At 40.9% G+C, this 15185-nt stretch overlaps 1 protein-coding gene across 1 annotated transcript; it reads left to right on the plus strand.

Annotated features, from left to right (window-relative positions):
- The first annotated feature begins 6214 nt into the window (after window positions 1-6214).
- LOC140226655 (uncharacterized) lies at window positions 6215-14011 on the plus strand. The gene is made up of 5 exons (XM_072307096.1): window positions 6215-6725; window positions 7926-8231; window positions 8535-8694; window positions 9573-10351; window positions 11685-14011. The coding sequence occupies exons 1-5, from the start codon at window positions 6215-6217 to the stop codon at window positions 14009-14011; spliced, it is 4083 nt and encodes a 1360-aa protein (XP_072163197.1).
- The last annotated feature ends 1174 nt before the right edge of the window (window positions 14012-15185 follow it).

The following is a 15185-nucleotide window of genomic DNA, read 5'->3' on the forward strand; positions in this document are numbered from 1 at the left end:
AATAAGCCAAGGTCCCAAACGCCGCGCTTGACTGAAGATATGAATTTCAATTAAGAGCTATAGTTTGGCAGGAATGCGTGCTGTTAACATTGTGTCGCCTGCTTTTCTTTGTTATAGACAGGTGTGTGTTTTGAGGGAGCTAGCTGATTTTGTACGTGACAGTGCGCGTTGTGATCTGGAGACTGATTGTCCATAATGTGTGTGTCCTTATGTGATGTTTTTCCAACAGACGACCAAGCAGTGATTCCATAGACCTAGGTCAAAATAATAAGGAGAACCAAGGTAAGTTTAGAGACGGAGTATTGTGGTAATCAAACTTTGTCAAAGCGGAAAATCTTTTCTCAGTTGTCTATTAATTCAAACTAATACTTTACGTTTGACATGCGTGCAGGAATCAGCCAAAGTCACTTCTACACAACTTCCGTATATTGTAGAAGTGATACAAAATAGGCCTACTGCTGCTGCACTAGACCAAGAATACGAAAGACTGCCTCCGTAAAGCACACTTCTGATTACACGTTCCAAATCATGATGTATCTATCCTGAAAGTACAGTTTGAAATAAACCTTTGAACATCCCAATGTTATCAATTTTGTGCACATTCTAAACACCAGGCGACGGCTGGGAGCTGATCGTTCGTTGAATTAATGTTTTCAGGGTGTGTCCAATGTTGAGCACATGTCGTCTATGTCATCCGCTCCTAGTATACGGCATAGTCTACATTCGCGTGACATTTGGGAAATAGCCTACGTCTTTCGTTGCAACTTGCACCTATACATCTGTACTATCTGTACTAGATATCCATGGAATTTCATGGCTATTTTAGTGCGAAGGGTTAAACGTAGCACAATTTTAATGAATTTAAAGTGAAACTTTTCTGCAATTTCTCCAGAGGATTGATGTAGTTTTTGATTTCGTTCTCTGCTTAAAGTCCCGACATTTTGGTATCTAGTTTGTTTTTCGTAATGATCAACTATTTACACAAATTGCTTTGTGTTAAAACCAAAGAAATGATTCTCCAGATTTTATGAATGAAATAAAAACAAAAACAGATATAGCGATATGTTGGCAAAGACAAGGTATCCCCAAGCATACAACCTTGAACAGGGAAAATGAAGAACTTGCTTCCAAAAGGAGCTAAATCCATCATTTCGCACAATTACCCCCCACTCAGTGAGTGGCAAGATTTTCTCTATGTATCTCTTTACCTGGGGCCATCTTCCTCGTCAAGCTTAGCTTATGATGATGGTCCCCTGCATTTCATTTTTATCATCTATTGCTTCCTTTTATATATAATATTCGTTCTTGAAAAAAAAAATCTATGTATGATCCAAACGTTACGAATATTAGCTCTGTAAATGACTATGTAAGTATTTTGTTGATTTGTTGATTTGTATTGATTTTGAAATGCAGAAATAAAAACTGAACTGAACTGAACTGAATTTCCATGGATTTAGCGCCTTTTGGTTGAAAGCTCGTCAAATAGGGGACAGGGTTTATCAATGCTATTATCATTGAAATAAAAACATGTCAGGGCCGGTGCATCAAAAACATTGATCAACAATAGATAATAGTGCAAATAAAGCCAGCTTCGCCTAAATCGACCTCGCACAAGTCGAAAAGTTTGCTAAGTCATTTATAAACACTGTGCAGATGGTTGTGAATGTGTAAATTTTATTTTATTGTGTAAGTCGAAATTTATGTGAGTCGAAGAAATTCTTCAGTCCCTTTAAGAGTAGATTCGACAGGGATGGTACATTTTCGGTCGAGATGGGGCTTCAGGTTTCCAACGTTTTTTTATGATTATTTTTTTTAGATATGAGAATTCTCTTCTGAAATACTAAAGATAAGAGGAATTCAAAGTTTATTTGATGAAAATAGTTCTTAAAATGGCAGTGATGTCCAAAACAAAGTAATCCTAATAAAAGATGGACCCCATCTTTCATAATTAAAATCGCTTCGTTTTACTTTGTTTTTGGATATCTCGGCCATTTCAAAACCGGTTTTCATCAAATGAACTTTTGAATCCCTCTTAGTTTGTATACTCTGTAACATTTCATAAAGTTTTTTTTTTCTATTTATAGGTATCTCGCAAAAGGTCAAAGGATGAATCCTCACATCAACCAATACAATACCATCCCTTTAAGCAAAGTTGGCCGAATTCAAACTTTCTGTATATCTTCACAATAAAAAGGCCTTGTAAATCAGGCTAGCAAATGCATTCTGTTCCTTTAATTCCTGTGATGGAGATTGACGTCAATACCCAGTGTACTATAGATTGTCATTGAAGAGTTGCTATAACAATGCATTTCGTTTTAGTCCGACTGGAAGTTTTGTCTTGTCTTGTACGTGGGCACATGCTAGAATGGAATGTTCACTCTTGTCTGCGGATATTTTGTTTTTTTTTCATATTCTTCTTGTCATGTTTTAGACGGAAATGAAATAAACACATACAAAGAAATGATCCTCTGGATCTCTGGATTTGAGGAGTTAATTGAATGAAAACTAGTCTCAAAATGTTACCATTGAGTGGTAAAGTACTGTACCTTATGTCGGGAGGGGGAGGGCTTCCATAGAAGAGAAGACGCTCAATGAGTCATGTACATTGCTATGTCGATGCGTAAATCAGCTATTGTTAAGAATACTGATTCAAAAGCCCCCGCTCCCAGTTATGGCTAAAATAGACAACAACATTAAAAAAAAAAAGCGCCCTAAAAAAGGTCCAATCTTCAACCAGGATGTATGGGACAAGTTTCATTAATTGTCATTACTGAAAGACTTCGATCCACAAAAGACAACATTTTTCTATAGGCCAACTTAAGCAACAAGGGAGTTCCCAGACTGCAGGTAAGCCTGCTTACCAGTCTTTTCCAGACATTGGTAGAAAATGATGCATGTAAACTGAGTTTGGAGTACGGAAAGTGTTTAGTCGGAATAGATAAGTCGCCCGTATTAAGAGTGTATTAATCTTTATGGCTATTTTCAACACTGAGGACCCAGCAGTGAGAACTTCATTTCCCTCTGTACAAACGTCACGCACTTAAATGCTTGGAATCCGGTTTGCATCATTGTATAGTTGGTGCTATTTCAGGCAAGTCTCGGGCATTTTTTTTCCGACTGTTAAAAACAACCCTTCTTGTAAAGGTCTGCTTTCGATTTGCATAAATTACGTCATTCACTTGGGCTCTTGAACAGATCGCTGCAGACAATCTGGACACACTGTGGCCGTTTTCATGGCTAAAACGTCTGCATTCTGTCTGCACAAACCATTATATTCATTAAAATGATAGGAAAAGGAAAAGTAACTTTTCGATCTAATAATTTTTGTTGCTCCAATGATTTTCCCAACAGTGCGTTCTTCCTTGAAAAGTGTGGTAAACAAGACGATTCCAAATGAAAAATCTTTCTTGCGTGGCTTTAAGTTTGTGGTTGAAGTTTTGGGACATTGTGGGAGGTTTCTTTTTTTTTCCACACACTGTCGCCATGGTATATTATAAGCATGGCAGTAAGGGCATTTGGTAGGTAGAAAAAATAATAATCGCAGGTACAGTATCAGTGGTATCAAGGTTAGACTGTTGTTGGAGGTAAAAAGGTCAGAAAGGAAAATTTCAGAGGGACAAACAAATATCAGAGGTGCAAACATATCATTGGTTAGATGTCAAAGGTAAAAATGTCACAAAGAAAAGAGTCGCGATACAAATAAAATAATGTCAGATGTTAAAACGTCACGGTAGAAATATCAGGAGTAACAATGTCAGATGCAAATAATATGTTAGATGTAATAGGTCTGAGTTAATGTCAGAGATGAAAATATCATATGGACAAATACATGTCAGAGTTACAAAAGTGTCAGAGATAAAAATGACAAAGGCAAATATGCCACAAGTAACAATATCAGATGCAAACATGTCAGAGGTATCCCTTAGGTCAGAAATGATAAAGGTCTGTCCAGTAAATTCCAGATATATGAAATCAATGTCAGCGATGAAAATATATGAGATGAAACTGTCGGATATTATAACGTTATCATGGTTATAGAGTTCAAAATGTCAAAGGCATAAAATGGCATCAGATTTGAATATGTCGAAGACAAAGATGTGAAGATACGCAGTGCCATTATCACATTTAATGGATGTGTAATTCCGAGTATCGTATTTCACAATCAATGACAATATCAATTATTATACGGTTTTACTTACGTTGCGCTTTGTTAATTTAACACTGATTGAAACATGAATAAGAACGAAGAATCTTGACCTATATAGTGCGTCTGAAAACTTGGCCACGTAAGTTTCCAGTTTCCAATTGATACTAATTGATGATTATCAAGGTGCATTTTACTCGCCGACCACAGTTTCAGCTGTTTATATAACGGGAATGCCGTGGAATGATGAATGATTCTAATACTATCCGTTATTCCCAAGGTTTGTTGTTCCGAAGATTTCTTATTACGGTTTACGGTTATTTCTGGTTAGCAAATGCTATTTTGTTTACAAAATATTAATGATTTACTTACATCATTGTGTACTACATTCATAAGAAAACGGATACAGTAAAGAAATAAGTAAGTACCATGTTGACTGTACACTATCAGAAGAAGAAACACTTTAGAGAAGAATCTAGAGTTTTGCTTTGGATGCAAGAAATTCCGATCATTAATGTGATTCTGTGTTGTCAATCATGACTGTACACAAACACAATTCTACCTCCTCAGGTCATGTCAGGTGGTGACATACACACTTTGCAATACATTGCTAAATGGCTTATAGGCAGGAAAAAAAAGAGAAAATAAGATTAGAAAGAGAGGGGGCAACTATTCGGAGGGCATAAACAGAAAATATTGCCTGTAATAGAGATTTCATGTTCTTCCCATCTCTTTCCATTTCTCTCTCTCTCTCTATCTACCTATCTATCCGTCTATCTCTTTCTCTTTCTATTTCTATCTCTCTGTTTATATATCTCTCTCTATTTCTATATCTCTTTCTATCTCTCTGTTTATATATCTCTCTCTATTTCTATATCTCTTTCTATCTCTCTATTTATCTCTCTCTCTATTTCTATATCTCTCTCTTTCTCTCTGTTTATCTCTACCTCTCTTTCTACAACCATTACATTCCGGCCTAAAACGTGATGGGAAAAAAAAATTCAAATACAATAAGCTTTCAGAGGAGAGAATATTGTAAGCACACAAAATTGTTTGATGTGGGGTATTCTATCTGCATTCATACTTTTGAGCCACCCCCGTTGAAATGTCATAGAAAATCAATCAACCGTTAGGCTTTTGTACTGCGCATACTATAATGCCTTCCAGCGAATATGCTGTCGAACTGATAATGATCAGCTCCACGTTGACAGTCAGTGTGCGCAAAGTGGATGCCTACGGCGCCGACGAGGTCAAAGGTTATTGTTAAAGAACCCAAAGCACAAATGTAAAACGTTATATAATAATTATGAGTAAAAGCAGCAATACAAAATCAGGCAATCGATTTAGAAGTTATGTATCTTCAAAGTTTCGGTGAGGTCGTCGCTGGATAAGGAGACTACTATACTTCATGAGGTCACTTTTACTACAATATTAAGTGTGTCAGTGTGTGGGTTTTTTGTGTGTTTGTTTGTTTGTTTGTTTGTTTTTTGGTTTTTTTTTTTGATTTTTTTTTTTTTGGGGGGGGTTAATACTGCAACCCTACACTTCTTATTGGTTTGTACTATGCTTGGATTTTGTGAATGGAAAGGGCTACAACACGCAAGCTCAAAAGCAATTAGCATGTGAGAAACTACTCGTTCCAATTAAAGAACAGAAATAACACCTTCGTCATTTTAATAATAATAAATAACACTCATACAGCTCTTAATACGAACGTTTCTAAGCGCAATACAGAAAGAAGAAATTAATTGAAATACAACATCATGTGCATATAATATAACAACAACAACAACAATTAGGATTGAGGTATTCGATTGCATGCCTTTCGTGTGTATACACACACACACACGCACACGCACAAACACAAAACCAGAATTATTATTTATATTCATACAGTAAAGCTGACTCAAATAGTGCCGTTTTTACACAGTGAAGTATCACACCGATTCAATGTTCGATTTTATGATTTTTCGATTTTACGATTATTTTGAGACTTTAAGCCTTGTTTTCATCCGCATATTCAGATTTCCCATGTGATTCTGGGTTCCCAGCTAGGACTGTACCTTCACCATGGGGCAGGGTGTCTCCAAACGCCACACTTCAAGGCAGTACCAGTTCGGCGGTCATGGCGCCACACCTGCTTCTGGTGGTGGTGGCGGCCGAGGTGGCCGTGGTAACAGGTCGAGGTTCCACCGGAGCAAGAAGCAACATCCACAGCACCAGCAACTCGCGCAGCACAGCAGACAGCTGCAGCAACAAGAGGCGGAGAACGCTCAGATGAGAAATGTGTTGTCCAGCCGCTACCAACCACGACGGGCCAGCCAGGACTACCTCTCTTTCATGCTGGAAGAAAACGGCGGACTGATGGGCGGAGAGATCGAAGGAGTCCCGGAGAGAAGCGGCGTTCGTTTTAATCCCGTGGCGATCGCGGAACCCCGCTCACAGCGGCAGAGGTCGAAGGCCCAATACGACGTACTACGCGCATCGCGCAGAGGGCGCTCGTATATTGCGCGCAACGAACAAGAAGAAGTGACGGGCACGGGGTACTTTTCACTGGAGAGAGAAGACCAGCATGCCATGTGTAAGTTTGGCGCCCCATACTTTGGTTCCAGGTGTATGTATACTTTTTGCCTGAACTTTTATCCTAATTGTATGTAAGAAAAAAAAAATGGATAGTTCCTACATCTTCTCCTCTCCCTCCCCCTTCACACACACACACACACACACACACACACACTTACTTCTTTCCTCAGCAGGGGGGGGGGGGATTGCAGTTGCATGGTTACACTTTCCATTTCGGGAGATGAAAGCAATACGTACGTTACTTAATATTACCATTATTGCAATTCCGACATTCCTTTCATAACGACAGAGTAGAGCGATTATACGATGACATTTTAAAAACAATGAAAAAAAACAGTTGTTCTGAACACTTCTTATAAAGAGATGTAAAAATAGAAAGGTGCAACGAATGAGAGGGAGGGAATAGATTGTTGATGAAAGATAAGATAATAATAATTTCTTGTTCTAAGCTTAATTTCATGCTTCACATGCTCCTTCTTGTGTGTGCCAGTCCTCAAAGTAAAGAGTCTACTCTTCTGAGGAAGATTGGTATCTGAGAACAAAAAAAAAAAAAAAAAAGATGGAAAAGTCACACATGCAGGCCATAACCTCATTCTGTTTCAACGTTGCCGTCCACACGATAGTTCTTGCGCGAATACACAATACATGTTTTGTAAGGTTTTATGCCAATAAAGCTAAACGGAAATTTAATGACAAACTACTTTTTGATATGCAGTATGTCCCCAAAAATTTACAATGGGACCCTCCACGATCATGACGATGATAACTACTTCAAATATAGAGAATCAGTCCACAACAACCCACATCTTACAGAAAATCCAATCCGATTTGCTTCAGTGGTCTAAGAGAACTGAGGATTTTTGATGAGTGTGTCAGGAATCCCTTCCCTCCAAGCTCTGTCCACTGTGTTCACACATTCATGTGCAGTTCCACGAGCATCCAATAGCTAAACTTGGAAGAATCAGACTCGTGACATGCTGTACAACGATGCACATTTCTCTGGACCACTTGACCAAATTGAATGAGGTTTTCTGAGGAATGTAGCTAAGATGATATATTTAAAACTCTGAAATAGCATTCAGACAGTTTGATCATATTGGAAGTTATGAATGTGAAAATCCGATTGTGATTTTTTTTTGGGGGGGAAGGAACCTACGTACTGTACACAATTATGATTTAAATGACAATTAATTTGCAGTGAAGGACGCCACCTTCGCTCCCGTTTCGCTGAGGAGAGATAGGTCAGAAGTCAGCGAAGAGGAAATCAAAAAGCTTGCCGAGGAACTCCGCGCTTCCGAATGGACTCGGCTGGGCGGCCACCTTGGAGTGCCCCAAACCAAGATGGCAGCACTGAAAGAGAATCACCATGGCGACGCACAGAGCTGCGCCACGGAGATGCTGCTCCTATGGAAACACAACTGTTCAGAATTGGCCAATCCCAGGTCGCATCTTGCGCTGGCCCTGTCCACTGTCGGGAGGGAAGACTTGTACGGCAAAATCAAAAGTAAGTTTAATCATTAAAGGCACACCGGTCAGGGATTCTAGAGGACATTGTTTTGTTGCGTAATGATCTCTTTGTATTAAACTTTTTTCATTAGGAAGATCGAAAATACAGCTAAATAACTGTCGATAGAAATATACCACTAAATTTTGAAGGACAAAGCTAACTTCTCCAAGTAGTATTCTATAAAATGTTGAATAGGCCCTTTTGTTCTTTTGATAGAAAGGATGATATCCAACCTGCATAGGACTGCATTCGAGAGGTTTAATTGTGTAGCAAATAATCACGTATGACATTTTCTTCCAGGAAAAGTTTACCACTCTGAACCAAATCTGCTGACATCTGTAAACATACCACGTGATGGTGACGTCACAATCACTACAGACAACGATGATAACCCGGATCCGTATCGAACTCTAGAAAGAACAGAATCTGGTGTGGAGACAAACGCATCGTTGACCGATAGGTAGGTCTGGAATACTGCCTGGCCTGCTTCACGGGGCAGTCGGAAGTTGTATGGTGGCTGTTAATGTCAAAAACGACTGTGATTTTGATGATAATAAAGATACACTGGAAGAGAGAGAGAACGAGATGGTGTTGAGAAACAGCCTTCGAAAACCCCAGAATTACTTATTATTGTCTTGTTTAAAACGAACAGAAGTTGGTCTTTCGTAACTGTTCTGCAAAACAACATAAACTGGCAGAGATTCTTTAAAGTCCTAGGAGTGATTGTTCTGCTTATGTTTATTAAGAATTCGTAAAGCTAACCGTAATAGATATTTCACTAATTCTTCCTTCACTAATATCTCACTAACTGGGAAGTATGAAGGATAAGAAAACCAGATAAAATGAGGCACAAAAGGGACGCTGCGACTGGTGTGTGTATTTAAGCTGTTTTTGGAAGGTTCCATGGCATATTCTCCTGCGACAATTGCTCCCATGAAATATCTTCACGCGAAGCCAAACATTATATTCTACCCACATGCATAACCCTAATCCTAATCCTCACGTCAAACTAAACCTAAAACCCTTTATATACATCCCTAACCATGACCCTATAAGTCCTCGGAGAAAATTGGACCGGAGCAAATGTCGCAGGAACAAAATAATGTCCTGTCACCCTTGGAAAATGTGATAGGAATGTGGTCTACAATAACTGTCTAATCCTACTAGCAACAATTATAATACCGTTTCCATCGTCACTGCATGCCCATACCACACCCCAGACAAGGATTTACACTTCCTCATAATGAAATAATAAATTTAATTACATGCTTAGAATTTAATGACACTTAAATTAAAAAGCACCTACTCCATGTCAGCTATTTTTCTATTCTCAATCAGTGACGAAGATGCGGATGAAGAAGAAGAGCATAGACTGCAGACAAGTACAGGGCCAGAGGCAACCACCACGTCTACAGTTCAACCACAGCCCAACATCAAGGAAGATCCAGCGTACGAGTCTATAGCAGCTATGGGCATTTCTTGGGACGTCGGCCGAGGCAAGGGTGAAACCAACCCATCGACGCCAAGAAAGACGGTTAAGATCGAGGACACGAAGTCAAGAGAGGGCGCCCTCCATCTCACCCAGCCTCTTCCAGGTCAGGATGAAATAACGTCACAAGCATCGTCTCGAGAGGTTGACGCTCTCCCGTCGCACGACGCAAAGGATGCGAGCACGGCAAGGAAAACTGTGTCCATTGATCTATCGTCTTCCGATGAGGAAAAGGCTTCCAAACCTTTTCCGATTTACGCCAAAGTGAAGAAATTCCGAAAGGTTCCGAAGGCCGGCGGTCAACCTTCAGTGACACAGAAGACGACGAAGGAGAACCGAACATCGGGTCAGCATTCCATGACCGAGGTCACAGACGCCGAGCTGCTCATGCTGGCAGGCGATATCCGGTCTACTTCTGAGTGGCGCATGCTGGGAAAACGCCTGGGCGTGACGCAGTCTCACATACAGAAACTCGCTGCGACCCACGTCGGGGATGTCACGCAGTGTGCCTACGGGATTCTCCAGCAGTGGAAGCAGCAAATCGATCACCCTAGTCGGCAAAGACAAGTGCTCGCCAGTGTGATGTCAGACGTAGGACGAGATGACCTGTACACTGCAATCATGAAAAGTAAGACAGAGATCCATTGTGGTTCAGTGGTTAGGACCATAGACGCTCAGTCATGAGGTCCCTGGTTCATGTTCCCTGCATCATACAGCCCATGAGTTAGACACTATGCAAAATATGACCCACGAGTTCAACACTACGTAAAAACAACTCACGAGTTCGACATCACAACACGGGGTTAATATGTCGGTCTTGTGGGACTTGTTTGCTTAGTGTTGAAGTCATGGGTAGTATGACTCATAGGCTGTATAAATTATAAGCATTTAAGTGCTCACTAAATGGCCATGTAGCATAGGGACCTATACCAACTAATCAAACAAAAATAATGCAATTTTATATCCACTGCAAACGTTCAAGGAAAGGTATAGTTTTGCTTGATATGGGGCTTGACGTGTGGTAATGAGAAACTTATGAAATAGGAAAAAGCATACAATGCTATGAGACTTTCAAAGTTTATTTGATAAAGATTGGTTTTGAAATGGCTGAAGTATCCCAAAACCAAGATGTTCCAATAAAAGATGGGTCCAACCTTTCATTAGTTTGTTTTACTTTTTTTTTTAATTTCGAGGTCATTTCAAAACCAATTTTCTTCAAACAAACTTTGAACTCCGCTTTGAATTGTATACTCTTTAATATTTCATAAGTGGTATCTAATGATTTTGCTAGAAATGCCCCTTTAATATTTCACGGTAGGTACTACTGCAGTGTATGCAATAACGATAAGTGATTCGATTTTTTTTTTTTTTTTTGTTATGGTCCACGGACGTGCCTGATAACTTACATATTCCTGCTTGACAGGGAAGAAAGGGTATGAAAACATTATGATTGTTCTTCTGACGATCGTGACTGCTCTGTCATGCACCATTCTAGACTATAATACAGCGTGCACAAATTGCCTTGCACGTAATCTTATAGTGCATTCGAGGATATGATTTCGCATCGTTGGATCACACAATAGGCTTACTCGTTGATTTGAATGGATTCTTTTCCTGATCCCAATGACATACGTGGCTATATCAAAATCATTTTATAAGCTTACAACCAACAGTCGGTAACATTATATTGCACTGGGGAGAATCATCGAGTTTTATGTTAACAAAAAGACAAGAAAAGAAATTAGAAAACTAGAAGCAATGAAGAAATGAAGAAATAATAGTGGTGATGCTTTTTCTAATACACTTTATCTTAAAGATATATACCAGTATTGAAGGCATAATATTCATTTCATACCAGTGATCTAGTAATCAATGTATCTCATCAACTCCGATATGATTTCTGTTTTTCATACACACTGCGTACTCATATCACATTACGCTTGATCCGTATTTTTCCCTAGACAAGCTATCCAGCCGAATCTCATCCCTTGAAGAAAATATAAACAGATGGAAGGAACACCTAAAGGACAGGTATCTCAGCTCTGATTTCGAACCTTGCGCAATTCCGGGGAGCAGCGAAAGCTTGTCTGGAGACCGAGCGAAGTTCATCGACGTGGAGTTGGTGAAACTAGACGAGAGCGGCGAAGAGACGAAGCTGCTTAACAGACATGGCATCATAAGGCTCAAAAAGGGTCGGAAACAGAAATCCATGATCGTCTTACACGGGGACGCTGGAAGCGGGAAAACTAGCCTACTCAAACAGCTGGCCCAGGATTGGGCCTTGAGCAACAGCGAGTCCAGTCTGTCCCAAGCAGCGCTCGTGCTTATGCTGGATCTGCAAGAGATGAGAACTTGCGGCAGTGTTGGTCAGGGTGCAACCAGGTTCCTTCTGCAGAAGGACACTATGACAACAGCAGACATGATAGATGATTTCCTTAAACTCTACCCTGAGAGAGCAGTCCTGCTCCTGGACGGCTACGATTTGTCTCATAGTTCCGGAGATGACGTACGCCTGGTGCAACGAATCCGCGAGCAGAGCCAGTGTCACGTGGTTCTGACGAGCAGGGGAAGACCATCAGAAGAAGTTATTCTGGATTGGAGCATAACATCCATCGAGATACAGGACTTGAACGATGATCAGAGGAATGCATACATGCAGCTGTTTTTCGAGCTGAATCCGACCCGCAAGAGCGACCTCCAGGAGTACTTGAAACAGGACGACATTCTATCCTGCTTCTGTTCTCGTCCAATGTTCTTAGGCCTCACCTGCTTTCTTTGGAGTCAACAAGTTAGGCTCCACCGTGTGAACACTCTCTCCGACCTTCTCCTGACCTACACCGCGTTGGCGTTTCAGGATATTAAAAACGAGGAATACGCTGAGATAGATGGCGAGACGAGCCAAGCTACCACGGGGATTCTACGAGCACTTGGTAGGTGCGCGCTGGAAGGGCTGATTCATGCCACTGATAGGAGGTTCCTTTTCAAAACGAATGAACTTTCACATGTCGAGGAGGAAGCCGAGAATGCAACCCGTGCTGGACTCTTGGTCGGATCCCCTCCCATTGACAGCAATTCAGGGGACACGTCTCCTCTTCCAGAGGGTAAACAGGACCGATCCTGGCGATTCTTCCACACCCTGATGCAAGAGAAGTGTGCAGGTATGTACTTGGCAGATCTACAGTCATCGGATGTGTCTAAGTTTGAGAGCGCCCTCGCATCAATCAGATCGGTTCGGGAGGCAGAGGCTTTGCAGTATGTCCTGATGTTCGCTTGCGGAGAGAGCCTCGAAGCCGCCAGGATGATCCTCAAGCACCTCGGTGACCTGTGCTGGAAGACCGAAGACCACGGTGCTCTGACCTTGTGCCAAGAGATCGTTCTGAAGTGCAATTTCGAGTGCCACCGCGGAGACGCCCTCAACAGGGAGCTCCAGTTTATTCTCCGTTCCCTACAAGTGTCTGCGTTCAAGGGCAACCTTCTTGCAGACGTCACATTGAGGTACTTCATTATGTCAAGTGTAACCTCATCGGAGTCTCCTTTGCAGTTGCAACGAGTCTGCTTCAAGTTGGAAAACCGATCGGACATGGCCTACGTCACCGCGTGTCTCCAGAGGGGTTACTTCCTCTTGGTTCCCGAATTTGAGTTCAAAATGCCGAAGGAATTCAGTCTGTCTCGAGACGTTGCGCGAAGACTGTCTGATGATGTCATCTCGCCAAATCTTCGTCGCTTGAAAGTCTTCTCTGTGTTCTCCTCGAGTGACTTCGTCTCGAACTTGCTTCATTCAGAATTCCTGGAAGAGCTGGTAGGGACCGAAATCGACCCGAAGTACATCGACGTGCCTTCGTGGTGCCGAAGATATCCGAATTTGACTTCGCTCCAACTCTCGTGCATCATGTATCAGGATCCACTCTACCTGGTTGACCACAGGAAGAGTCTAGAAGGCCTGGGAAAGGAGTTGTCAAAGCTTACCAAATTAACGAGGCTTTCTCTCAGCAACTTCTACGGCTCCGAGATCATGATCAGAGTGTTAACCACGGTACTCCCCGAGCTGCCGAACCTTGCCGAGGTGGAGATCGGGCCTTCGGGAGAGGGCCTCGAGCATTATTCGGATGAAATTGAAGAGGCTTGTGGCAGTGTGACTGACGACACGATTCAGGTTTTCATCAAGGCTATCAAGAAGACATCTTCTCTGAGGACCCTGAAGCTGAGTTGCTATGGTAACTTCGAGAAACTTTATCAGTTGATGAGAGCCGAATCGAAAACAAGGGCAAGGCGGCCAAGTGGAATGTAAGTTGATTTATATAACGAATATAGAGCCCTTTAATCACTAATAAGTTCCCATATACCACGTGCATAAATCCTTGATCGTACTGTCTTTAATATCCTTGAATTGATCATAGGACAAGCGCGTTCATGATACGTGGCTTTCTACATCCTGCCAGTATGTTAAATGTTTTACGGAGAATAATTACAAACAATTTAGAAAAGACATTGTTCAAAACATAAGTGCATCCTGGAGTTAATCTCTTATAAGAAAACCTTTTCTACAAACATAATCTCAAAAAAGTTCCAACATATTTGTCGTCATTGCAACGATTGTAACACTAATATTAGGGGCCTACATTGATCAGTATTATTGGAAATGTGCTGTAACGAGAGAATATTTACTGTTATCATGATTATGATGATGACTATCATTATCATTATTACCAATATCGTTTTCATCATCATCTTCTTCTTCTTCTTCGTCGTCGTCGTCATTATTGCAGGGTCTACTCGCAGGAAGGACGAGAAGAAGGATATTGGCTTTTCCGACGGTGAGGGCGCTTGAGTCTCTCCCTGAGATATTCAGAGACCCATTGAACAAAGGACTTGACCCATCGTAACTCAAACGGACACATCAAGCAATGCACTCATGATAGTACAATGTCAGATCTTCAAAATGCCTCGTGTCTTTTTTTACACTACTTTCGACGAAATGTGTGCACCATGAGTTGCGGTTGTATAAACCTCAAGAAATTTATTTGTCCATTCATCTATTCATTCATTCATTTATTTTTCTATTTCCAACAGAAACATATAGATATTTTACAGAAACTGAATACATAAATTTCATCATTTGTAATAGTAATAAAGGATCTATCGAGACAGCCCAACGATTATATTTGCAAGAAGTCTCACACCTCCTTAGCTTTCACCCTTTCATCAAACTTGAATGTCTTGATTATCACAGCCAAGCTATATGATGTTTCACGCCCTTTGAGCACTCAGACTGAGTGGTAAAGGCCATTATAAATACCCCTATCATAATTATTACAACTAATTATTATCATTATCATAAATAATAATAATACAGTGTTCTTCACCAAGGGTAGCCTCTGCAGTGTTGTCATTGCTCTACCAGAGGGTCCTGCCATTACTATTACCCTAGCGTTGCCAGGTACCCATTTATACACTTGGGTCGA

This window comes from Diadema setosum, chromosome 3, assembly GCF_964275005.1.
Source record: "Diadema setosum chromosome 3, eeDiaSeto1, whole genome shotgun sequence".
Classification (NCBI taxonomy): Eukaryota; Metazoa; Echinodermata; class Echinoidea; order Diadematoida; family Diadematidae; genus Diadema; species Diadema setosum.

Excerpts from the sequence above, each read along its gene's own strand:
- LOC140226655 (XM_072307096.1), top strand. The coding sequence starts at position 6,215 with ATGGGGCAGGGTGTCTCCAAACGCCACACTTCAAGGCAGTACCAGTTC. Across the intron at positions 6,726-7,925 it reads AGAAGACCAGCATGCCATGT|TGAAGGACGCCACCTTCGCT; the intron begins GTAAGTTTGGCG and ends ATTAATTTGCAG. Across the intron at positions 10,352-11,684 it reads GTACACTGCAATCATGAAAA|ACAAGCTATCCAGCCGAATC; the intron begins GTAAGACAGAGA and ends ATTTTTCCCTAG.